The sequence below is a fragment of the Epinephelus moara genome, chromosome 4, assembly GCF_006386435.1.
Source record: "Epinephelus moara isolate mb chromosome 4, YSFRI_EMoa_1.0, whole genome shotgun sequence".
Classification (NCBI taxonomy): domain Eukaryota; kingdom Metazoa; phylum Chordata; class Actinopteri; order Perciformes; family Serranidae; genus Epinephelus; species Epinephelus moara.
This window is the reverse complement of record NC_065509.1, coordinates 17,660,437-17,688,027: the sequence shown is the minus strand read 5'-3', so window position 1 is coordinate 17,688,027 and position 27,591 is coordinate 17,660,437. Positions and strand designations below refer to the sequence as shown.

General features: G+C 41.5%; 1 protein-coding gene across 1 annotated transcript; it reads left to right on the top strand.

Moving 5' to 3' along the window:
- The first annotated feature begins 67 nt into the window (after positions 1-67).
- ergic1 (endoplasmic reticulum-golgi intermediate compartment 1) lies at positions 68-26,283 on the top strand. The gene is made up of 10 exons (XM_050042703.1): positions 68-218; positions 10,954-11,015; positions 15,885-15,957; positions 16,461-16,555; positions 18,370-18,494; positions 20,219-20,323; positions 20,426-20,486; positions 20,724-20,824; positions 21,574-21,696; positions 24,830-26,283. Exons 1-10 carry the CDS (start codon positions 199-201, stop codon positions 24,935-24,937), a joined length of 873 nt encoding a protein of 290 aa, XP_049898660.1. The 5' UTR covers positions 68-198; the 3' UTR covers positions 24,938-26,283.
- The last annotated feature ends 1,308 nt before the right edge of the window (positions 26,284-27,591 follow it).

Sequence of the window (27,591 nt, the reverse complement as noted above, 5' to 3'; positions counted from 1 at the left end):
ATAAAGGATGCAGCGCTTTCACCGGAAGCAGAATCAGAGCGAACAGGAAGTAGCTCTCAGCCAATCAGCTTTTGCAAAGCGTCCTAAGCTGACGTCAGCCCGGTACCGATGAACAACCGGTAGCGTTGAAGGGAGCTGTATGTTAGCCCGTTGTTTGTAGCTTTGTCCGCTTATCCCCCTGTCAAACGTGCAAGCATCATGCCTTTCGATGTTAGGAGGTGAGTACGGAGCTTCCGGTTATTTTGGGTGAGCTGTGGAGGGACGGTGGCGGTGTTTGACAGTCTGTGAGCTGTGGATGAATAAACGGTGGGCAAAGCATCGCCTACTAATGAGCGAGTCAAAGTTGAAACAGTGGTGTTTCACATTGGGAATGAATGGGCTGCATTGTCACAGGGGTGTAGAGTATGTGTTGAGTCGGTGGAGTGATGCTCAGGTATGCTCACAGAGTTTTTGTGAGGGCTCCTGCCTGCGCATGTGCAGATTTCCACATCCATCCTGAAATTTGCAGTACGTGACACTGATTACAGTGACCCCAGGGCATAGTAAAACTCAACAGTCAATACTGTTTTGTCATAGCTGCATTTTACTAAACAAACGTGATGGCCTGATCTAATCTTATTCACACATCAAAAGTCTATAATTCTCCAAACTCACTAACAGAGGCAGTTTTCAGAATCATTGGGTGCCAATAAACAGTCAGAAACAGGTAAGGAACAGTCGGAAATACACCTGACAACAGAGCCGTTCAGCTAATCTATAGATGGTCTGGCAACAGGCACAGAGCTGACAGTCACACCCACATGGCTGTTGAAACTGTAAATAGAGCACACCCTAATCAAAATAGAGGACAGGATGTTTGCACTATGTGGTTACTTCATATGTGACGGATACTGTCAGGCTGTCATGGTCACAGGTAGCCCACTTATTCAGTCCGAAAATATGAGTGGAAAGTATTAACTTTATACAATTAAAATAAAAAAGGAAGTTGTAGGGCTGCAACTAACAATTATATTTACGATTTAATAATATACAGTTTAAATCATTAAATCCTTTGGTCTGTAGAGTGCTGCAGGGATGATTTTTTTTGTAGGGCAATGCAGAACTTATGTCACCCTGGTTCCCTTGACAAAAAGCAAATTAAATTTTCCACTGGATTTTGGTTTATTGCAAAAAATAATCTCTATGGCAAACACAATTTTATGATGCTTACACATGTTGTTCAGCAAGATAATCTTCACAAATAAATACCACTTCTATAATTTTTAAAGCGTAAATGCAATCCCCAGAGGTAAGAAGCTAACGTTAGGCTATAAATGAACTACACTACGGTCGCATGACTTTAACGTTGCCATCACAACAAGGCCGTAAAGCCATGTTTGGTGTAATGACGTCCTGTAGTCTTAGGGCGCATTCACACCAGGATAGTCCGGGGGACTCGGTTCGATTGGGCGGGGAATGCCGAAAAATTTCACACCTTCACTTAGTTCGGTTCACTTTCACACTGCATTTTGCTTAGAACGTCACGCAGTTACAACAGCTGCTCGTTTGGGGGCGGTATTGCCCGAAATGACCACTGACCAGGAAGAAAAAAAGCATGAGGAAGAAGAAAAACCGGTTCATCAATTGGCCAGGACCAAAGACGGGAAACCATTGTGGGTAGCCACAACCAACTGCGATATATAGTCCTCTGACCATATATCAATTAGCGCCTGCACCTCCTCCCTACTCCACATCCGCCCAGGAGACATTTTCCAACTTTTTCTTTTTTTTCTTCTCCCAGTTTGCGCTGTTGGCTTTGTTTTTTTCCACTCAAAATGCACTGTGCTCTACGTCACTTCCTCTATTTGGTTTGCTGGATAGTCCGTTTGCATTTCCCACTGTAAGCGAACCGCACCAGGGTTCACTTGCAAGTGAACCGAGACCCCCAGTTTTCAAGCGGACCAGGGTTCGCTCATTTGGTCCACACCAGTATTCGAATAAGCGTTCACACCACTCCAAACGAACCGAACTATCCGTGGAAGCGGACCAGGGTTCGTTTAAAGCGGACCAAATAGAGCCAGTGTGAATGCGTCCTTATTTAGCCCCTTAGCAACCGTCTTTTTCAAGACACACAAAGGCTTCAAATTTTAAGAGTGGCCTATTTACTGACATATTTTATGTCATAGAATAAAACATGAACATTTCTCAGCTTGTGTTAACCACAGACCTTATTTCAGGCACCTATCCGAAAACCGATTTAAAAAAAACAAAAAACAAAAAAACACTGACTCTGAGACAAGGGAAGTAGGAATACTAAAATGCAAATTCATTTCTGGGTTTCAGGACTCATTTCCTGGAGCACTCTGTATGTCAAGATGTAGTTAAAAATGCCCGTCACTTCCCACTTCTCAGAACATAAGGGAACATATTCAGGTGTCTTTTTTTGTTTGACCAAAGCTTAGAGATACTCAGTTTACAATAATATGAAAAAGAAAAGCCCCAAATCCTCTCATCTGAGAAGCTTGATCAAGAGAATGTTTGTTTTACTAGTTTGTTGGAAAAAAATGACAGCTGATTGATTGATAATCAAAATGGTTGCTGATTATTTGTTTGTTGAGCGACTGTTTCATTAATTGACTTTTAGCTCTATATGATAGATGTCTCCTTAAACAAGGAGCATGTCACATTATTTTCATTGGTAATATCTAGTGCCAGTTAATTTGGACCACAATCAGGTAAAAATATTCACTTTACGAGGTGAGACACACTTGTGCCAAAAAAATGTTCTGATAATCAATATTTGATCATTTAAAACATTTTCTCATTTCAACTTCTCCAGAGTGAGGATTCACTGCTTTTCTGTGTTTTATGTAACTGTAAATTTTTGGGGGGGTTTTGGACTGTTTGTCTGATAAAACAAGCTATTTGTAGTAGTTACCTTGGTAACGGCTGATGAAAGTGATCGTCACTTGCAGCCCTGGATAACACATGAGCTGTCTGTCAGAGTAATCACAGTTGCGCTCGTCCGCCTCACAGACCACAGCTGTGTTGTACAGATAATTTACCAACACACAGGATCTGACGTAACTCTTGTTTGCACTACAACACTATGACCCATGCATGAGGGTTGTGTGAGAGCAGGTGTGTCATAGGGTCATCACATGGTCATGTCCTGTTTGGATGGGTCACTGACTCGATGCCTTGATCACACAACAACTACATTACAACAGGTGGAAGTTGCTCAATTGACCAACTAACTACACGTTTCCAGGTTTCACCCTTTTAGAAATACTGAGGGGTTAGTCACCAGGGTGAGAGTGTGTAACGGCATCGATTACCGTAGGTTTCACCATACGCTAGGGTAGCATGTATTCCCAGAATGCTGGGTTGCTTAAGTACATCAAAATTAAGTTTATTGAATGTCAGAGGATTACAGCTGGTCTTCTTTTTCGGTTTGTCAACAAGTCCTGGTGAAAGACCGAAACCAGCACTGTGTAACTTTCATAACTGTGTGACCCCTGTCAGTGTCACCCCAAGGTCACTGGTGTACACTAGGGTTGTAATTCTTGAAGAAATGACTCTCAATTATAGTTTCATTGTTAAAGAAGACATAGTCATTTCCTTGGGGTTGATATTGAGACACAAATCCAATCTTTGCCCGCCGAGTTCCGACGACAACTCTGGAGATATAAGAAAAAGTTGTAATCTTAAATTAATATTGTCGATCACATTGCAAGCAAAAAAACAGACATTTTGCTCTGTTGATAACGCATTTGTTCTGGACTATTTTCAGCTGCGGATTAATACACATTTAGTGTTTTACAGCAGCAGAGTTGTTGTGAACATATTTCAGGCTTTAGGTACTTGTCGCAATATTTGTTAGTTTGATTATTTTGATTCTTAGTTTTTGAGTGTTAATGGGATTTGTTGCCCAAAAAAGGAAATATAGAACATCGCTGACCTTATCCTTTAAAATGTACTTAAAATATTTGAAGTCGTACTGCTACTCTAATGTCTGTCCGTCAAAACAACGTAAAACCTAGGCTATAGGAGGCCCACTTAAATGAACTTTGTATCGGTTTTCTGCCCCCTGGCCTTGTACTATCAAAATATATGAGTTTTAAATTGTGAGCTAAGACGTTTATTTAAAATAAAATAAAAAGTTCAGATCATATCCAAGTCAGCACTCTGTCTCAATTTGATTATGAAATATAATCTTTTTTCTTTGTTGATATCTTTAATTTATGTATTATTATTACTATTCTGACACAGTTACTGATTTAAACTGCTCAAATTATCCCCCACTCAGAAAGAGTTTTCTTCACATCCCGTCTTTAAATGCTCATTTATTTTTACTTGTACTAATGTACTAACTCGTATACTAATACAAAACATGTAGGCCTGTTAGACATAGGCTAATTGTTTTGAAAGGCTCCGAATGGTGTTTCAGCAGTAATATAGATCAGCTCCTAAAGATAAGGATAACCTGATTCAGAATGACTCAACAGCAGCCCCTCTGAATGAATGAGTGAATAACTGAAAGGCTTTTATCCTCAAGTTTAATGACCTTAACATTATGTCATATATTGACACAGGCAGGTTCGGTTTGGGCTAACCAGGTGATGTCGTGTGTTTGCTTCTTGGTTGATTAAATCATGGTGACTTAAGCAAGGATGCTCAGTGTCAATAGATGTCATATCTCTTTATCATGACAGTGATGGGTGACTGTGTGCTGTTTGATACTTGACGTACACTCGAGGCAGATGAATGAATAGCGACCTACGTAGAGAAAGGCGTAGGTGCATGTGCTGCTCGCGGCTTGTGATGTGAGATGATCATATGCGAGGAGAGAAATTAATCATAAACATCCGTTGTGCAGGTTTACTTAGCGAAAAGGATGAACCACTAGCTTACCATGACTCATTGCGAGATATGGTTTATTTAGTGAGGGCCCTTCCTTGAAAAGAGGCCCTGTGGTGTCAACAGAGAGATGCTGCTGGTACACCATGTCCTCACTAATAACAAAACATCTGTGCCCCTTTTTTACAGAAGAATGAGCAGTAGGAAGTGACAGAGGGAGATGTGTTGACTGTAATTCAGGAAATTACAAACGTCAGCGGTAGACCGAGAGGTGAACTCTCAAGAGTCAACATTAGTATTCATGAATACAAAGTGTTCTGAGCAGAGGTAATTAAGTGAAGCTGAGTTCTCATCAAGCTCAAGTGAGTGTATCAGATGTGTAGTTCAAGTATTTAAGTATATTACATTTAAATCAGCACATTTAAAATGATGTACAACAATGCTTTAAAGACAAACACTACTTTGCTTTATGATATATTTTGAATGCTGCCTTAATATCATATGTAAGTTTAATTAAACAAAAGTATATAGATGTTATAAAAAGTATTTTCACCTGCAGCAATATCTTTACTGCACTTTTAGAAATTCAATCATATGTTATTTTAAATGAGACCGAAGCACAGCGTCTCTGGGTAGTGACCGAAAAAATGAGATCGCCGATACTAGTGGTGGAAATGAGTTTCCTTCATGGGATGGCTGGGCTCAGCCTTAGAGATAGGGTAAGGAGCTTGGACGTCCGGAGGGAGCTCAGAGTGGAGCCGCTGCTCCTTTGCGTCGAAAGAGTTCAGTTGAGGTGGTTCGGCATCAGATCAGGATGCCTCCTGTTAGAGGTGTTTGGGCATGTCCCACTGGTACGAGGCCCCGGGGTAGACCAAGAACACACTGGAGGGATTACATATCTTGGGAACGCCTGGGAACATCTTGGGGTCCCCCAGGAGGAGCTGGGAAGCGTTGCTGAGGAGAGAGATGTCTGGGGTGCTTTGCTTGGCCTGCTGCCCCAGCAACCCGGCCTCGGATAAGCGGATCAGAATGGTTGGATGGATGGATGAAGCGTAGTGTGTTAAAGCTAAATAAAAAAATAATCATTACATTTTTAAAGTACTTCATATTCTGTCGTTTAAATGTTATTTCCAAACAATTAAATAATAGTATATGCTTAGAAGTAGTGCAGGTGATTCACATTTTCCCAGATTTGCATAATGTAGGCTATTTGTAACAAGGGATGTGAATCACCAGAGGCCCCACTATGCAATATTATCATGATACTTATATATACATATTTATATAGTTATATATACATAAGTATTATTGTGATTTAAAATGTTTTTATGATATGCTGAAATAAGAGTATTGTGATTTATTACCGTTTTTTAATCACAAATTATGTCCTCAAAAGAAAACTTTGTCAACATCCATTTTATCTAGTAATTAAACATTCAGTCATTTTTATTGCAGGAGAATCTGTCTAGTGGACTGAAAAAGCAATTCATTTTATTATTCTAGTAGGCTACCAAAAGTTGAATTTGTATTGGCAATATTAAGAATTGTCATAATAAAAACTGATACTTAGCGTCCTTGTGTTGATACAATATCGTCATGCAAAATATCGTAATACTATGATGTATGGATTTTTTTCCTCCACCCTTATTTGTAATACAACACACAGTTAGCTTTGTCAGATTTCTTACTTATAAACATTGGACCTCATGCAGCAAAATTCTCTTAAATTTCTCATAACTTTTCTCTAAATTTTCTGTTAAGAGAAAAATAAGAGAAGTCAACTTTAGATGTAACAGACATTCTTAACCACCCAAATCCACTCTTCCCCTGGTGTGTTCAAGGATGGCTGATTGTTTATTAGCACAGGTAACATCCCCTTAACACTCTATAAGGGCAGGTGTTGTGCCGTGTGGAAATACTCAGGCACATGCACCAAGAACTGGAGACGTGCCGCCAAAAAAAGGCTGGAGGAAGAAGAACTTCAGCGGCTGTAAAATCGTCGTAACAGTAAATAAACTTAGACAAAGTAAATGTTATTTTCCAGAGCGTCATTAATAGCCTTACAGGAAATTCAAAAACCCTGCGATGACAAAACATTTGTGATGCTGTAAACACTGTGTCGACAGAGGAACAAAGCAGCTAAGAGCAGCATGTAAGCCAGTCAGAAGCTGAATGTACGCAATAACATCCAAGGGTTTTATAGTCTTAATTGGGATCAAGGGACCAATTGTATTTCTGTAGCCCATAAATGTAATAAGCCAATCATCATAATTACTCTAAAACATATAATTATCTAAATGTGATCATATGATATTCCTGCAATTTTTGATGTTCGTCAAATTTAAAACATGTTTCCTTGTGTTTGACAAACTATTATTGGACTGTGAAAACAAGATGTTTTTTTTCTTATCTTGATAAGAGTGCTCTCGCCTGCTCATGAAAATTTTATGTTGTCAGAGGACAGCAAATACAAGAAAACACTGGTGAAATTTGTTTGTATATCACTTCCTGAGGCCCAATGTATCATATCAATATCAAGATAGCGCTGTGATGTCATTCTGTTATTTTTGTCCTTATCTCCGACCCCCCAACATCGAGCGTAACTCAGACCTTGTGTCCTGTGTCCAGATATGTCCACACTGTCGGTGGACAGATGTACAGTAACATCCATCCGAGACTATTTAAAGTAGCATCAGTTTCCATCTCTCGTCTCGAGTAACCAGACAACTGAGATTTTGTTTCCTTGTTCATGTTCAAGTTTAGTGGTGGGAAACTGTGACTGCTAAAAATAAGTGGTTGTGGTCCCACAGCAAGAGGTGAGGATCTCTCTAACTATTAATAACCTGGTCTCGGGTGTAGACTTCGAAACTCTGTTTCAAAGGCAAATCAACTGCCCTCAGCTGTTGGGTAAAGTGGGTAAAAACATTTACGATTTTAAATGTACAAACAACTATTTTAAGATGGCTTGTTTTTGTGTGATATAATATAACCAAGATGTATTTATGTGCTATGAAAACAATATAAAGTCTATTTTAATTTCAGTAGAACTTAAAAAGAGCTCACGTGTACCACTAACCCAAAATGAATATCCATGTGTAGGCTATCCGCTACATATTTAAAATGTATTAAAAATTGCGTCATTAGTAATAATTTGTGACAATATAAAGTATTCTAGCTTGATATCATATATTTAATTATTTGTACATATTGCGTATGTAGTCAATTTTGGTGGTCTCTCTAAGATCTGTCTACACATGGTTCTCTACATGGAGGTAGCTAAGCTGGTGGCTAGCAGCTAACAGTGCTAACAGCGTGAACAGTGCTAATAACAGCAACAGTGTTGACCAAGCTAACAGTGTTAACCTCCGGGGAACTGGAGGGTGTTACACTTCCATGACCATGCTGCCCCGATATCAGCAGTAACAAATGTATGAGCACAGTGACAAGCGGCGGTGATTAGCTAGCTAGTGGGATACACTCACAGGGAATCAAATGCATTAATATGCACACACAGCTGGACCATGTACCACAACAAACCACAGAGAATCTTACATTACAAGACACACAGATGTCGCGTGACTTTATTCTCTGCTCAGGACGCCATTAATCCACTTTATCTTTACATAGCACATAGTTGTTTGCTGCTATATCAAAAGCTCATTTAAAGCTTTTTAAACTAACTGAGCTGAAAAGGTTTCCTTAATGGAATTCCACCACAATTGAGTATTTTAATGTTATTTCCATGGGCTAGGAAAGTTTAATCAATATTGTGAACATGAGGTACTCTCTCAAAGCCAGAGACCAGAGAAGTAAAGCCTCTTTCACACTACACAAAAACCCACTAAACGCGCTAACATCCGGATTTTTAATGCAATTGGAAAGGTTTTAATCGGCATTTACACTCAGCATTGCTGGGAACACAACATCCAGGTGAACATGTTAATTTTAGCTACTTTACCCGCAAGATGTAATGACAAGTCATCACAAAATACCTCCCGTCTCCACCTAGACAGTGCTCAAACATCGATCCAAATTAGTTTGCACTGAGTTTAAAAGAAAGACTGAATAAGTAAGAGATAAATAAAAACAATTAACCACAGTAAAGTTTTCACTGGCCTTCATGCTCCTTTCTGCTGTCTACCTGTTCTCCAGCCTGTCCGTAACATTGAACGTGACTCTCCAAAACAACCCCCCACACACAGAAAAGCATACTCGTCTACTGCAGTGCCATGAAAGGAGTCTAAAGCCTATTTCTAGCAGGTTTACTGGTGTTTAAAAAAACCTCAAAACACACGCTAACTTTAGTGGAAAAGGGGTATAAGTCTCTAACTTGTGATGTCATCAAGTAAAGTCTGGAGCTGCTCCATAGACGATGAGTGGACCCACAGAATGAGCTTTGTTCTGTTGTAGTGTTCTCAGCTCTGAAACAGAAAATGTACCCATATACTCAGAAGGTTCCCCTGGGTGCTCTCAGTGTCATCTGTAACATATTTCCCAAGTCATTGTCTGTGGAGTAGCTCCAGACTTTGTACTTGATGACATCACAAATCTGAGTTTTAGCACTCTAGCTTTTGGATTTGGGTTGTTCATGTTGACCGATTTCTTCGGACTGTCTTAGATCATGGGAATAATATGTATGAATTTTAGAAATGGGCGTAGTTCCCCTTTAACAACACGGGTCATGTACTGTCATCACAGGTGAACCCACAGAGGAGCATGTAATCCTCTGAAAGACGGAATTCCTCAAAACTAGACTTTCAAGGTTTTCACATGACAGTGGCGTATTATATCGCGGAGCTCCACCTGTCTGGTGGCCTCAGGAGGTCAGCGCTGTGGCTGGGTGGAGAGGAACGTGAGGACAGAATCCCTCTGCGCACTAAAGCTTAACATTCAGGAAGTGTGTTACACTAGAAGTTATTCTGATCCTGATACAGAGCGACCCCTCCCTGCCCAGCCCCTCTCTGTGCTGCCTGTCCTATATATCCTGCCAGGCCTGCTATAAACACACAGTGATCTAATACTAATGGGACATGGGCGCAGGAAGTTATAGATGGATGTGGATCAGAGGAAGAGATGGAGGGAAGCTGGCTGAGGCATTTAGGATCCAGTTTTTTTTTTTGGTTTTTTTGTGTGCGGCAGATAAAAACAAAGCTGAGCCAAAACAAGAGAAGCAGCAGGGTCGGGGCTGGACAGGACAGGAAGCCCTCCCTCCCACTTCCTCCTCCGCCCTGCATTGCATCAGCTGTGGTTATTTCACCGACAGCTCTCGGTGCAAGAGATGTGAACAGATGTGTTTTGGAAGGAGATGAGGAAGGGGGAGTAAGTGTGAGAGTGGGGATGAGAAGAGGGAGTGGGTGGGATTTGTCAGCGATGGAGTTTGGGGTCGAAAATGTTTCACTGCCCAAAAAGGACATGTGCAAGAACTCATGAACCTAAATAGTTTTGGTGTTGAGTAGCAGATTTTTTTTCCTCACCTTCTCAGCTCCCCAAATAGGCAACAAGAGTATTTCGTAAGAGAGTTGATTGTGTCAGGGTGCGATGATCCTCCTCCGCCTCTGATTCACTGATTGAAGCACAATCTGAAAATATCTAAGTCGATACGAAAATGTCAAGTTAAAGATTCAGATGAGAATAAATTTGCTGCGTGTTTCTGTCAGACTGAATCCTTCACTGCGAGTGGTACTGTATGTAATTGTACGGTAACTTACACTCTCTGCCAAAAGGATCAAACCGTATAATTTGAAGTTATGTTTATGATCCCAGTGTGTGTCTTTTCACTGGTGTGTGTGTTTGTTTGCATTGGCTTTGTGTTTTCCTGTGTATATGCTGAGTGTCAGAGACCTTTGTTGGGGTCAGGTCAAAATTACAGAGCACACATTCAGAGGAAGAGGTGTAACCCTGTAAAAAGTGTGTGTGTGTGTGTGTGTGTGTTGCGGCTGGCTGTCTGGACCTGTTGTGTGTAATGGCGTTGGTCCAGAGCTAACATTCCACCTCTCTTCTGTAATATCGCAAAGCCTTATGGGTACAGAATGTGCTTCTTTTCTCAGCAGTGTTTACATTTTCTTTTTTTTTTTTCTCACTACCCCTTTCCCTTTTCTTCCTCTCACTCCTCAGATTCGATATTTACAGGAAAGTGCCAAAAGATCTCACCCAGCCCACATACACAGGAGCTTTCAGTGAGTCGTCCTTCACACACACACACACACACACACACACACACACACACACACACACACACAAACGGGCCAAAATTTATGAGCTTCTATTTTTGGTTGTTTTTTATTTGGATATTTTGGTCAGTCGAGTTTTAGCTGACTCTTTGTCCTCATACGTATGTGTGTAAAGATGAATATAATTGAGTTTGTTGCAGTAACTTTCCATTTCCCATTCAGTCACAAACTTAAAATATCCTTATTTGCTTTCCTGATGAAAGTTAACTGATAAGATTGATGTCTGTACGTAAAATATGACTGCTGGTTTAGCTTAGCACAAAGACTGAAAACAGCTAGCAGAGTTCTGTTTGAAGGTACCAGAATTCACCTACAGCAATTTATAACAAATTTACACCAAATCAAATGACAAATTGCACTTGAGTTTATGTACGTATTAAACAAACAAGATGTAATTTGTTAAATAGGGCATTAGAGGTGCTGGTGGTCGGTTTTTGTTTGAACTGTGCTACGCTTAGCTAAGTGGCTATTAGCTCTAGCTTCATATTAAAACCACAACTTTTTACACTTCTGTTTTTGTATGGTGAAAACTAACAAGATAAATAATGAGCTTTAGAGGTGTTGGTACGCTGATTTTATTACTTTTGGACAGAGCTTTGCCAGCTGTTTCCCTCCTGTTTCTAGTTTTTATGCTAACTGGCTTTAGCTTCATATTTAGCATACAGACATCAGAGTGGGATCAATCTTCTTTTCCTACTAGAAAGAAAACAAGTGTGTACCCAAGATGTCAAACTATGTTTCTGTACACCCCATTCGTAATTTACTTTAAAGCGATCTCAGCAGCCGATTTGGGGCTAGGGCACATGCCATGTCTTTTACATGAGTGCTGAATGCTCCTCTTGAGCCTACCCTGTGCCAACTCTCAAGAGCGCAGAGGCAGGTTGTGTCTGACATTACTTACCAGGAATCCCGAGTTTGGAGCAGATTTTCTTCCAGGCGCTGTTTTGTATTAAAGCAGTGGTTCCCAACTGATGGGTGGCGGTCCAAAAGTTGGTCGCAGGTCCATTCTGAATGGACCGCAAGTGACTTGCAAACATGTCAAGTTTGTAAAAAAAAAAAAAGCTTTATTTTTAAGTACAGTGAATTTCCGGCACAAAGCTTGTCAACGTGCAGTTTCCTGCTGTAGAATGAGTGACTAACAGACAGCTGCTCGACAAAGACAGCAAACTAGCTGGACAACATGGCCAAATGGATCTTTAACGAATGATTAAGGAGGAATCTGGACTCCGTGGCCGGACCAGTTGGGAACCACTGTATTAAAGTATTGTCCATGGGACAGATGTAAAGCTCTGGGTCGTCCTGCACTAAAATGATCAACATTTCCTCCTTAGTTACCGTATACTGAAATTTACGGAAGAAATAGAAGATGTCTGGTGGCTGTGATTGATTGTTCCTCATCATATCACATGGTCAGGTTACAGCTGTCATGCTTGGAAGCGCTTGTGCACCATGATGGCATTGCTCTCGCTTTTTAGTGCGTCTTCTGCTGTTTGAAAAACCTGACATATGTACCGGCCTTTAGTCTTAAATGGTACTCATAGCAACATCCCCCTTAGTATCGTGAAGGTAAGGTGATTTATTTTTCTTAAAGTGAAAAATACAGCCAGTAACTTTCATCCAAATAATAGGGTTTATTTATGACGTCATATATCACATGTCATGCTGTCTAAACTGCCAGCTCTTAAATAGCAATAACTAATGACATTGTAATCCAAGCTGGGATGAAGAGGTGCTATTAGCATACCTATGGAGTTTAAGGGAGGTGATGTATTGGGGAACAGTTTAGGCAGGGAGAGATGACAGCTGTAAGTCAAGTACCTACCTGCCCGAGCGCAGTACTACGTCCTGATGGAGTCATCCGGCATGGGGGCAGTACTTGTTTTAGCACAAACTAGTATGGTAAGAATGTTAATGATCATACTCTGCCATCACCTCAGGCACCTGAGAAGTCATCAGTGGAAATCTGGATGCTTTTCCTGTCAGGTCATGTGCTTTCCTACTTGTCATCAATAAGTCATTGTGTAACCAGGGAAGTGTATTGATTATTCACCACTTGATTAAACGCAAAAGACCTGATGACACATTTTTGGCTCCACTGTCATTTACTAGTATTACCAGTATCCACTGGTCAGCTGATGACATGGTAGAACAAAATGTTAAACCAAAACCAAAGTGATGACAGAATGGCTAAGCAGCGCTGTCATCGAGTAGTGAGCCTTTTTTAACAGATTATAAACAACCTTCCTGGATGACAGGGAAGAGAATGGATTTGCTAAACATATACGCACAGTTTCCACCCATGAGGAAGTGGATGGAAGTTCTTCCTGTGCGCCGTGAACACCCTTTCCTGTCTCCATCCACTGTCTAGGGGTGAGGGCATTGGGTTGATTTTTAGATGACTGTTATTGCTTCACCCGCAGCGGGTCAACTCACATTCTGTATGTGTTGTTCAGAGGCACCCAGAAACAGACTCCCCCTCTTCACAAAAGGCCAAATATTTGACCCCGTCTGCTTTTGTTATTCTGTTTTAGGGCCACATTCCTTTGAGTTCAATTTTTACGGTATTTACTGTGGACAATAACTCTGTTTTGGCCTCAGTGGTTTCCGGAGATGTACTAGCTTTAAACATAATATATCAATCTGCTGTTTGACTTATTTTCTGTCATCATATGTCACATGTGTCCCGATATGTTTGTCTTGCCTGTGCTGATAGAAAATTCTCATTTTTATGTGCCGTGTGGGAGAAAACAATCCTTGGGCAGGACAAAAATACTTGGCACGTCTGATTACGGAAATGCAGCGCTAGTTTCAGATGTCACCGACTGATTCATGGTGTTATTGTATCCGATTCTTTGTGTCACAGCTCTGAGAAAAAGAGCTTCCTCTCTGAAAGAACTTTTGAACCCATTTCGAATCATGTGTGAGCACTGGAAAAGGATGAGCTTGAGTTTAAGTGAAAGAGCACTCATATGAGGTCTTTGTAAATCACTTGGTTTGTCAGTATTTCCATTGCGGGGCTGTTAAAATTTAAAACAGTAGCATCCCATTACACTGATCTTTAGTAATCCACTTCCAGTATTGTGCCCTTTGATGCCTGGCAAGAATTACTGTACAAGCCTTTTAATGAACCTGAATTGGTGACCTATGTGTCATAGTGACACTCCCTTTTGTTTGTTGGTTAAACATTACCTTATGTAAAGCCTCCACCAACCACAAGTTCGGCCCTGCTAACCACAAGGTCATGTGACTGTGACATCCTTGGATACTGTTGCCACGTAAACACACCTCACCTGCTGAGTGAGAGCTTTCTGACGAGGCTCTCACCATACCAGATAGACCGCAGTTGCGCAGACACAGATCAGTTCCTTCCATATTTATCTTAGTAAACACATGACGACGTTTTATGTGACCCTTTGACTGATTAGTTTGACACATGAAATGAAAGAGAAACCCTGGGTGCTTCACCTTTTTAAGCTCACACTTTATTTAGGCTCAGACTGAACAAAAATACATATTATTAAAGGTTAATATTCCTAATTTGGTTTCTGTCTCGCTTTTAGTGGGACTCTTAAAGGGACAGTTCACCCTAAAATCAAAGATACATATATTTCCTCTTACCTGTAGAGCTGTTTATCAACCTAGATTCTTTGGGTGTAAGTTGTCGAGAATTGGAGATACTGGCTGTAGAGATATCTGCCTTTTCTTTAATATAATGGAACTAGATGGCACTCAACTTGTGGTGTTTAAAGTGCCAAAAACATACATTTGAAAAATTCAACATGAATGTCTCTTTCCAGAAATCATGACCTGGTTACTCAAGATAATCCACAGACCTTGTTGTGAGCAGTTTCATGTAGGAACTACTTTCTCTCTACTGAACTACACCCACCAACTGTATCACTGCACACCAAAGAAGCGTGCATCTACTGCTAGCTCACCTGGCAGCACTGAGCTAGCTAACGTTACAGATCAGCTGAGGAGGACGCCATTGATGTTTACATCTCATGCTGTCACAAGATGTCTGATCCATAAATAGGTGCACTTTTTCATCTACATGGTGATTCAGATGATAGGTGTAGTTAGCTAAAAAGAAAATAGTTCCTACATGAAACTGCTCACAACAAGATCTGTGGATTATCTTGAGTAACCTAGTCATGATTTCTGTAAAGAGACATTACTGTTGAGTTTTTTAAATGTATGTTTGTGGCACTTTGAGCACCACAAGCCGGGGGCCAACTAGTCCCATTATATTTGAGAGAAGGCAGACATGTCTTCGTCCAATATCTCCAACACTCTGCAACTCACACTAAAACACTATAGACTGATAAATAGCACTACAGGTAAGAGGTAAAATATGAATTTTGATTTTGGGGTGAACCGTCCCTTTAAAGCTCCTTTGTAGGAGCCATTTTTGGTCTTAGTGATTTGTGAGTTTGTCTTAAAAAAAAAAAAACTATAAAGAGCTGTTTGTATGACTTGCATAGCATGAGCTCACCTCTCAAAGTAGATATGCTGTAATCATGGCTGCCTGTTGTGCTGGTATTTAATGTGTAATTAGTGTAGGAGGGTCTTTAAAAACCTGCGTAATGGCAGGCTTAACACCGCCAGTAAAACAGCTATTTAGGGAAAAAAATTTATGGCTGCTGTGATTTCATTAATGCCAATACCTTAGGTCAGCCGTCCCTAATGGCTGGAACAGCCCGGCTCATTTGGTTTGCATCATCCCTTGAAATGCCGGCGTAATTTGAGATTAATGTGAAGTAAATGCCATACGTAAAATCAACGGGGACTAACTTTCTTTCTCTCTGCCCACAGTTTCCATTCTCTGCTGTGTCTTCATACTCTTCTTGTTCCTGTCTGAGCTGACGGGATTCATAGCCACAGAAATGTAGGTATCACAGCATCAGATCTCAGAATGAGGGTGTAATATCCTGCGGCGGAGAACACACTAATCCCGAGGACGGCTCCTTTGTTGCCACACGGGCACAGAACCTGCTGTCTGAAATATCAAAGACGGGGAGTTAATCATGAATGTCAATGCCCTCATTATGATGTTTTCAGCTCGGCCCGTGTTGCAACCAATGAATGGAGTCAGTTTTCTCACAGGAAATTGGCTTTGTGCATGCGTCAGCCGCTTGGTGATGTGATGTGTAATAAGGGAGGGCTCGGCGAGGGGAGGGGGTGTAAAAGGAAGGAAATTACACTAACAGAGATACACAAATGCCTTTTCCTTGCAAATTGGCAGAAGATGAATCCTTGACTGTTAAAGTGGTGTGTGTGTTGGAGGAGAAAGGAGTGTTTTTTAATACTCAAATTGACTTTTTCTTTCCTCTCATTAAAAGTTTGGTTCGAGCTTATATAACCGTTTTTTCTCTTCTCTGTCCATCGCAGTGTAAATGAACTGTATGTGGATGATCCTGATAAAGACAGTGGTGGGAAGATAGAAGTGAGTTTAAACATCAGTTTGCCACACTTACACTGTGATTGTGAGTATTTACATCATATATACACATATGCAACTCTACACTATTTCTTTGCATTACCCTTGTGTGTTTTCCTTTTCTCTACGGCCTCCTTTTTTACAGTTGTGTTTTTCTTCTTTATCAGACACTATCACACCTACCACACCCTATCATTTAACACAGCACACAGGCGAAAGATAAATGATGCCCTAGATAAAGACGCAGACACATAATGGTTTGTTTATGCGACTGTGTTGTGCTATGCTCCTAGATAACACTAGCTTTTAGGCCCGTGTCACCTCTGTTTGATCTCGTGCTGCCACAAAACTGTAATCTGAGTCTGAGTTGCCTCTCTTGGCTCGTCTGCAGTGCTTCGATGTCGGAGCAGTGGGCAGGACGGAGAGCAGTCACTGGTTATTTGCTCCCCATGACTCCCCTCAGAAACTATGCCCAATGACACACACACACACACACTGCGAGGCCGGGGCAGCGCAGAAAGCCCACATTCGTTCGATTCAAGCGATATCCAAAAATGGCAACGCTAATAAATGCCTGTGTGAAAAATGAAGTCCAGATTTCTGCGAGAGAGGCTTTGGCATGCAGACACACAGCTGTCGGCCATGTGTTTAGAGGAGCGCACTCATGGCGTGCCTAAACAAAGGCCGTCTCGTGCCGTTTCCAATTAAAGCCCTCTGTGATTGTATGTATGGTGGTTCTGTTTATTTGCAGATTTTTTTTCCTGCAGAAATGTGGGGCCCTCTTAAATACCAGCTCAAACACGTTGGTGTGACCACACTGCAGCTGCATGTAATGAGTAGAAATGTTCCTCAGCCGTCCTCTCAGTGAGTTAATGTTGTACATCAGTTTATTTTCCAGACCTCCAAACAGGTTGTCATCCATTACAAACTTACTGTGAGGGATAAATCATTTTCATGGAAAGCTTGCATTTCCATCCTTTTCACTGTTTATCTGCTGTGCTGCGCTGTTCCACATTTAAACACCGTCTGACTCCGCTGACCTTTACAGGTTGCCAGGTCTTGATTTGTGACCTCACGGAAAAGCAGAACCGCGTGTAATGACCTTATAATAATCCCTCCCCCTCCACCCCTCGATCCACTTCACATGAACACACTTCCTCTCCTAAATGTCTTAAAAAGGAGAAACGACCGGCTCGGACAGACTCACAGCGGCAGACCTAACTTGTGTTTATGCGCTGTATTTTGAGATCTGGACGGACGAAGATGTCTTGAATGTCAAAGGTCAGACAGACGGCATGTGGAGGTTTTTAGCACATGTCCAGCAGACGTCCCTCTCTGCGCTGCTAGCCAACACACGGCGCAGGCAGGCTCTGAAAATAGGCCACTGCCAGTGTGCCAACACACAGCGGCCTGCAGGAGGGGGGTCAGTGAAGTCTAGATGGAAAATCACAGACAGGCAGGAGGATTGGTGGTCTGTTTGGACTTTGTGTGTTTACTCTGTGGGTCACTCTGCAGAATTTCTCTCTTTCTCCTTCTCTTCCACTGTCAATGAAAAAGTGCATGTTGGGTTATTTGACTGTGGAAATGAGCTGTTTATTATCATTATCAACCATTTCTTTGATTAACCATGAAACATTTAGTCAATAAGGAGTCTGAAAAATCTGGAAAAGTGCCTGTGATGTCTTCACATAACTCATTTTGTCTAAAACTAAGCTACTTTTTAATTTGTAATGATGTTTATTTTGTCATTAATTTATAATTTGTGTAGTCAGAGTTTGGAACCAGCAGAGAAAACTGTATAATATTCTGTCCTGTTCATTATATATTTTAATTCTCTCCCATGTCTTTTTGTCTCTTCAGTGGTGGGTTTGGACATCCAGGATGAGATGGGCCGCCACGAGGTCGGTCACATAGACAACTCCATGAAGGTTCCTCTCAACCAGGGCGATGGTTGTCGCTTTGAGGGAGAGTTCACCATCAACAAAGTAAGACCTCATCATGGAGTAGAGTCGGGGAAAAGAATAACTCACACACACTAGCCGTGTTTCCTTAAACTGATTTATGTGCACATTTTGAAATCAGTTAGAAAAGCTGTATTGGAACAGCAAAATTTGTTAGCACTTCTTCACTTGAGGTGGTTTTTGCATTTGTCAAAAAAGACTTGATGTTATTAATGGAATATGGAAACGCCTTTGTTGAGGAAGTTATTATGTAGCAAACATTAAACCTGCCTATATACGGGATCAGAGAGACGGTAGAGTGGACGCAAGCTGGGTGGTAAAATTAGGTGAGGCCGGCAGAGAGTACTGGCAACAGTAACGGCAGATGGCATTGCTGTTAAAGTTGAAATATTTTAACTCTCTGCCGTCCTCTGCGACAGAATTTACCACCAGATGTTACGTAGCTTCTTCACATAAAGCAAAAACACAGACGAACTAGACAGTTACTGGACATTACAAGAAATATTACATAAAATGATAAACACAAAATTATTTTATTTAACAGATTTTATTTCCTTCTTTTTAAACAATACAGCGTCACCATCGCAACATCTCCTCATGCATGTTTTGTTTTACCGTCCTGCCATTCTGTTGGAGTTGTTGAAGGTGTTGTCCGTCTGCCGTCTACCGTCTGCTGTTTGCGCGATTCCATGTGAATGTAGCATAAGCATATCTTTCTCCTAGGAGCGTTCCTACTAGTCCCACCCTGCTGGGCAGAGATTGGGTGGTAGTAATCCTTACTATGACCTCTTTGCCCTAATCACATCCGACCTTGACGCATCAACGTAATGAGTACAAGCCAATCCCAGCACAGTGGGGCAGGACTAGACGAAACACTCTGGATATTCCCATAACGGCAAATTTAATCTTCTTCTCCATACAGCATGAAACATGGCTAATACTAGCTGACATGAAAGCACAGTTTTAACTTTTCTCTCGTAGATCTGTTAGATGGCCAAGGAGGTTTGTTTTGATTCCAACTGGCAACCTCTACTTCTACTCTTTTTACAGGCAGATTGCAGCCATGCATAAAGCATAGCCTACACCGCCAACTGTGCAAAGCTAAGCCTAGACTGATAGCAAAAAACTAGTTTATGGAAACCCATCTAATTTGCATTTCTCTTTTGTGACATTTGCTTAAAATTAGTTTGTAATAATTGAATGGAAACACGACTACTATATGAGTTTTATATAGCTGGCCTCCCTCAGAGAAAAGCACAGGTCTGCGTTTTCTGTGCCCAGTAATTAAATTATGATGGATTGGGTAAGAGGCCTGATATTCTTGCGGGTCTATATGTTGTTTATTTGTCTTGGACACGAGGCCCCTGCCTGAGACGGAGGAGGCCGACGTGCTTCCTCCTCCAGTCTAAATTGAGTTATGTTAAATGGAAGAGCTCTGGGACCAGCTTCAGTTACATCTGCAGCCGGGGCCCTGGGAAGCCCCGTTTGTCCCACCACCATCTTGTGCGTCAGTCTTTCCAGTCCATTTAAAAATGATTAACCCAGCAGTTGTACATTTAACACTCTTGCTCGTGGAATATTTGGAAATATGTGAAACGTGTTAAAGTGGATTTTTCTTCCGGAGGCAAGGACCATTTAGTTTCCAACCAAGTGTGGGTGTGTTGAGACTTGGTCATTAGTTAACTAAATGTGTTGCAGGTGCTCACACAAACTAATCTAGCTCTTTGTGTGTGCGTGTGTGTCTTTAGGTACCAGGAAACTTCCATGTGTCCACGCACAGCGCTACAGCACAGCCCCAAAACCCCGACATGACCCACACCATCCACAAGCTGGCCTTCGGAGAAAAGCTCCAGGTGAGGACACGCACTTAAACGCACCCAGCAAAAAATAGATGCAGATGAGATGTACAGTATCAAGGCTGAACACAGATCTCTTTTCTCTCCTTTGTCACGCAGGTACAGAAAGTACAAGGAGCCTTCAATGCGTTAGGAGGGGCTGACAGGCTGTCATCTAATCGTACGTATCCACGCTGCACATGTACTCATCATAGCCACTGTGTGACATTTATGTAAGGCATGGAATGATGCAATGAAATGAGACACCTAGCGGACGTCTATTGAATCCAAAGTGGAAACACAGCTGACACTGCATCTCACATGGAAAGGCTCCAGCCACTTGCGTCATGATCAAAACTATATCCATTTTTGGACACTTTTTTTTTTTTCATTTGAAATAACTTTGTTCCTCTTGCAGCTCTGGCCTCGCACGACTACATACTGAAGATTGTTCCGACAGTGTACGAAGACCTCTCAGGCAGACAGAGGTTCTCCTACCAGTACACGGTAGCAAACAAGGTGCTGACTTCCTCCTGCTGTCCCTCTTTTTTCCCTTTCCCCTCTCACCTGTTAGACCCCCTGTGTCATATGTTGTTCTTGCACATGTCAAGGCAGCAGCGTGACCATCCCAACATATGGTCAGAGCATGTATCGCCGCGTTAACTTGTGCACTCACCCGGAAGTGAAAGCTCACCCCTAGTGACTAGAAACGCTCCCCAGATGTCAACAAACCATAAACATACTTCCAAGAAGCGTGTTGACTGACAGCTGGGTTTTGGAGTTTGGGGTCATAACAGTGCAGCTCAGCTGTGAATGGAGGAGGATGAGGGCCTGAGCAGAATATTCCGAAATCTCACTGCCAGAGCATAAATAAGTGTCCAGCTGAGGCATGCATCATCCCTCTGAGTGTGTTGTGGTGAATGAGGATGCTTTTTTGCAGTAAACTCACTGATCGCAAAAACCCACAAAACTTTGTAGCCTCCTCCCGCTTACTTAACCAGTTGTATTCAGCGAAGATTCATTTTCAGTGAATCATTCATGACTTTTGAGTGACTTTATCCGAAACCAATTGTGTAGTGACTCACAGGCACCACTGCCACCACAAGAGATAAGAATGAAAAAACAGATTGCTCTACATTCATCTCTAAACATAATGAGATTAACAGCCTTGGTGTTTATTAAATCGATTTCTCTCGCCAGGCACAGCTCCAAAACTCATTAAAGTTTGTTACACATTTCCTTTCTTTCTTCTTTCTTAACCCACACAGGAGTACGTCGCTTACAGCCACACCGGCAGGATCATCCCGGCCATCTGGTTCCGATACGACCTCAGTCCAATCACAGTAAAGTACACAGAGAGGAGACAGCCCTTCTACCGCTTCATCACAACAGTGAGTGAATTTCCCTCGGGGCTTTGCCGGAACAGAAAAATCTCTGGACTAAAGCTCTCGAATAAAATCAATTTAGTTTGATTCAAGGTCTTGTAGAGGTCTGAAATATAGTGAAAACTTTAAACAAGTTACAATAACTGATTTTTTTTGTCACTTGGGGGCACATTAACAAGCTGTGAACATGACACTGACATTATTTTCACCCTTTAAGTCGATACGGTGAACTCAAACAGTTACCTATTTACACATCAGCAGATTCCATGCAAAGTCGGTGCGCTTGCCGTGTTTACAGTCCATGCAGTCACAAATTTATGGGCTCCACTTAGATGTCCACATAGGGCTCGATGTGGACTGTCACAGACATGGGCAGATGATGACATTTACGTCACAAGGACCAAAGTGGACCGTCAAGGCCACACGGATGCAGAAAGTATAAATTGGCCTTTACATTAGCATTCATTTCAAATTTGCTGTTTCAGTCCACTTGCAGAATCTAAGTCCAATATTTATCCTCTATTAGTTCTGGTTTGGTCTCTTTTAACACTTGAGGGGACATATAGTCACATTAAAGCAGGGGTATCAAACATACGGTCGGGGGCCACAACCGGCCCGCTAGATGACTTTTCACACCTTATGTTGGTGCACATGTAAAGGCTTAGAGGTTTCAGGAGCAATTTAAACAGTGAGTAGGTACTTAGGGCGCATTCATACCAGGATAGTCCAGGGGACTTGGTTCAATTGGGCGGGGAATGCCGAAAAAATTTCACACCTTCATTTGGTTCGGTTCACTTTCACACTGCACTTTTTAAAGCGGACCAAACCGCCTGGACAACGTCACGCAGTTACAACAGCTGCTCGTTTGGGGGCAGTATTACCCGAAACGACCACTGACCAGGAAGAAAAAAAGCATGAGGAAGAAGATTGGCCCGGACCGAAAACGGAAATCCATCCCCTTCAGCCAGCTTGGTCACCACAAAAACACCAAACACCAAAGTGCACTGCGCTCTACGTCACTTCCTCTCTTTGGTTCACTTCTCTCTTTGGTTTGCTGGATAGTCCGTTTGCCTTTCCCACTGTAAGCAGAACCGCACCAGGGTTCACTTGCAAGTGAACCGAGACCCCCAGTTTTCAAGTGGACCAGGGTTCGTGTGTTTGGTCCCACCAGTGTTGGAATGAGCGTTCACACCACTCCAAGTGAACCGAACTATCTGTGAAAGTGGACCACGGTTCGTTTAAAGCGGACCGAATAGCGCCAGTGTGAATGCGTCCTTAATGTAAAATACTGCCTCAGAGGCTCTTCCACCCTGACCAGAATACAGCTCTCTGACATAACAATAAATACCTAAAGTGGTCATATTTAAAGATATTAAACATTGCTAAACATATTGTCAACCAGCAGCTTCGGTACAAAAGAATCTGTATCAGACTTCTATCTTAAAAGTATATGGGTGGAGCCCTGCTGCTGAGGCACTGACGAAACATCAGACTGTAAATGGTTTGTAAGGCAGGGGATGATCTCACCTGCTTCTTCAACACCTTCCACTTGAGTGGAAAATTATGAAGAACATGCACATGTAATGAAAGTGAGTAGTAGACTGACTGAATGTGGAAAAATTGAGACATATTAATGGTAATAAAGTAATGAGCATTACATGAAAATCATTATTGATGAACCCAAGGGGAATTATCATCCGATTATGATGTTCCCCTCAGCTCTAATTAGCTTTTTAGCTGCTGTCAGCTAATTGTTAGCACTAGCTGGTGAACATAGTGCAACATTTAGCAGCGAAAAACAGGTATTTTGCCCTCAGGAGTTGGTGGAGACCAAAATCGAGCTAAAAGGAGAGTGACTTGTGTGACCAGAAACACGACTGTAGGTAAATGCTAATTATTTGACGTGTTTGCTGGATGTGTTAAAAGCAACTGTTACCTAATACATTTGATTTGAAATCTTTGTAAGCTAATGACATGTCAGTGTTGTGTTTACAGCTTGTTGCAGTGTTTCTGTGTTGCTGAAAAATCTGTTAATACAGGTTAAATGTAAAACAAAACATTTCATAATAAGAAATTAAAATGGACACACAAAATATAAATGCAAGACTTTTGTTTTTGGTCCCATTTGTCACAAGTTGACGTTAAATATCCAAGACTTTTTTATGCACTCAATAGAAACCTTTCTCTCAAATCACAAAATTTGTTTAAATCTGTGACAGTGAGCATTTTGCCGATGTAATCCATCCTCCTGACAGGTGTCATATCAACATGCTGGTTAAACAGCATGATTAAAACACAGGCCTGCCTTAGGATGGTCAAAATAGAAGGCCACTCTAAAACGTGCAGTTTAACCACTCAGCACAATGCCACAGATGTCGCAAGTTCGGAGGCAACGTGCTGTTGACATGCTGACTGCAGGAATTTGCCTCTGCCTGTGAGGTTTGCACTTTTTGCATTTGCTTTCATGATTTTAGGTTACTTTTTTGTCTCATAAGAAGTCTGAACTTTACAGAAAATGATTGGCATTTTGGAAAATATGCTCCCTTTTTTCTGAGAGTTGGATGAGAATATTAATACTGATATTGATATGGTGAATATGAACAGTCTGCAACCTGCCAGCTTAGCTTAGCATACTGGAAACGGGGAAACTATTAGCGTAGCTCTGTACAAAAATAACAAAGTACGCCTATGAGCTTCTTAAAAATATATATATTTTTATTTCTTTTTCCTCCTGAATTCCTCATCCTTTTCCCTGCCTCCTCTCCCCACCTGACCTTGCCAGCTGAGGAATTTTGGCTAAGCCCATACCTCCTCATCAGGAAGTTTTCCTCCTGACTGATAATGCGGTCAGGATTAAATTGGCTGCCAGGCTGATGAGTTACACCCTTATTTGTCTTTCGAGTTGTTTAGGTTTATCATGACTTAAGGCATGGGGGTAGGATATGACTGTGTTCATCATGTGATTATGAGTCATGGCTCAAGATTGTGAGTCAAGCTGCAGCACAGCTTTTTGCTGGATTCCAGCACATTCTGGAGAGTCAGTGTGATGTATTGTTTTGATAGATTGTGATTAGAAGCAGCTGACATTGGATCATTAATATATAACCATAGAAGACTGACAGTGACTTGTTCTCTGCAGATCTGTGCCATCGTCGGCGGGACGTTCACAGTCGCAGGAATCATCGACTCCTGTATATTCACCGCTTCAGAGGCCTGGAAGAAGATCCAGATAGGGAAGATGTCATGAGGACTGCTCCCCGCTCCTCCCTACATCTTATTTATAAGTGCAAAGTTGCTAGCCTGTTAGCTAAATCCAATCCTGCTCGAACCCACTTCCTTTTGGAGATCGTATCAGCGCAACCAATGAAGTGGCTCCAGCACTCGATCTAACTACCAGGCTACACGGCTGCTTCTCAGTTACTTAAGTTCCTCTCAGGCCCCATCTGCTCTGGTGACGTGTGGACACCGACTATCACATGTCGGCTTTCTCCGTCTTCAGTGTCAGGGGAGGAGAGGAAAGGAGAGGAGAGGGAAGCTCTTTTGTTACTGCGGAGATGAAGTACTGTGTGTCAGGGTTCAACCAGTATGGGTACTTGAAGGCTGCGTCTGATTGTGTTAGAATGAAGTAAAAAACAAACAAAACAAAGCTGATATTTGTGATGAAAGTCAAATATTTTAAATTTGGTGCAAGCACTTTGTGACACTAATCTCCACAAATATTCAATCATAGGGAAGTTTTCAAGTTACGAGACATGATTAAGTGTTTAAATGAATTAAAAAAAGGATCATTGTAACCAGTCCAACCAGTATATCGGTCTAACCGTACTGTTTACTCAGTTCCGCAAAATGAAAATGATCATTTGAAGGAAGTGTTTATAAGCCTGTGCTGTTTAAAAGGCTGGACTGATATTTGTTGATGTAATTCACTCTGTCCATAAAACTACAATTTGTATCATGTGACGTTATTTTTACAGCCTGTCTCATTTTATCTTCAGTATTCAAACTGTGTGCCTTTAGTTTGACTCGTCCACCATAACAGGGTTATCATCAGATGTTCCAGTGGCTGCCACTAAAACCAGTTCATTGCAAATTATGACTCAGTGCAGATTCACCTTTTAGAGTTTTCTTTTTCCAACACATTCATCATTGTTTCCCTTGAAATCAGTTTATACCAAATACTTCATCAATGCTGTTAAAGATTCTACTTTTGACTTTTTCCATCCCATTTGATTTGTTGACAAAACCTATAATGAATGTCTTGTTTTTTTTCTAAGAGATCAGTTGATTACGGTAGTTGGTTTTTTTTACACGGTATGTGAACATGTTTACTTTTTTAATTTCTATGAAGTTGTAAAATTGTAAAGATTTGCTTTTGTAAGGAGAGAACTTGTAGACCAACATGTTTTTCCCTCTTTGGTCATTTCTTTTCTTTCTTTTATACTGTTATCTGACAGACCTCTCTGATCCAGGACGGTGATAATCACAAGCCTTCAGAAACTGGTCTTTCTACTGTTGAGGTCATTCACTTCCTGTTCCGTCTCAAATTACTCTGTAATGCTATGTGTTCCTTGAGTAAAGGTACCATGGAAATCATGTCTTCTGGTTTCTGTACACTGATAAAAACGGTGCTTAACAGTGTTCCAAAACGGTTCTTTGGCTTATAGACATGGGGGAACCTGTCTTTTAAAGGTGCTATACAGTGCCTTTGTCTAATAGGGCTATATAGAACCATTAAAGGTGCCATATAGCTCTGTTGTTTTTAAATTTCTGACCCCAGGGGCCCTTGAATGATGTCAGAAAATGCCATGGACGAGTCAATATGTGTCTAAATTACACTGTTACTTAAAATATGAATGATTTTAAATTATTTCTTTTTAAATGTTGGCTTAAATATATAGAATCCTGTACGAAATGCTCACTGACTTCCGTGCACATGGGAACAAAAAGGCTGAGAGCCACTGATTTAATGTGTTATCCTCCAGAAATACACCTTTCTTAGGCTGTTGTAAGGTAATGTTTTTATTCTGTCCCCAGTAAATATAATTAATCTAAACTGAAGAGCCAATAGAGAACCTCTAAAGAACCACAAATGGTTCTCTACTGGTTCTTCAGTTTAGTTTTCTGGGGACAGAACCAGTAGAGAACCTCTTAAGAACCATACAGGGGCTTAGAAAGTTCTTTGCATGGCAATGGTGTAGTGCTGTGACGTTCGCGAATGAGCCGAGTCTCTGAACCAGCTCTTTAGAGTGAACGAGCCACTTCGAGCCACGTCGTGTTGATGACCCCCCTCGGTTAGAAACGAACGGTAGGAAGCTAACCCACTATCCGCTAGCACTTGCTTCTGTTGACAGGCTTGTTGTTTATAAAGGGCATTGCTATGGCTATGCCAAACTTTATATCTGCGGAGTCTATTCTTGGTCCACGTTACAATATCCAGATCACGTGATGCGATAAATGAGCAATGCGATTCGTCGTTGAACCCACTAACACCCCCCGCACACATCCTCATTTTTAAACCATTGTGACAGTTAATTTTAGGTTTACAGATCCTAAAAGGATTGCCCAATAAACTGAGGTTAAACAAGGACAGATTTTGGATTTCTGGCCAAAAATGAACCCCTTTTCACCTGAAACTGACAATGTACCCGAATTCCTCTTATCAACAGTTATTCATAGAAACTGGAAACAGAACCTTTGCTCCTCTGGTTTGAAAACATTAACTGCGCTCTGCTGGCTGTAATTCTGTCTGTGTGTGTATGAAGTGGACTTTGCACCCAGACGCTGCTCATTTCCCTCAGCTGGCAGCCAGAGTCAACACCCTGCAGGTTGTCATTTGTGATGTGAGCATATAAGAGGGTGTTAAGCTGTCTCAGCTGTCATCATGCTTACGTCCAGTTCTGA

Coding starts and splice junctions, on each gene's coding strand:
- ergic1 (XM_050042703.1), top strand. CDS start 199: ATGCCTTTCGATGTTAGGAG. Junction 16,556..18,369: donor GCCACACTTACACTGTGATT/GTGAGTATTTAC, acceptor TTGTCTCTTCAG/TGGTGGGTTTGGACATCCAG. Junction 21,697..24,829: donor TCTACCGCTTCATCACAACA/GTGAGTGAATTT, acceptor TGTTCTCTGCAG/ATCTGTGCCATCGTCGGCGG.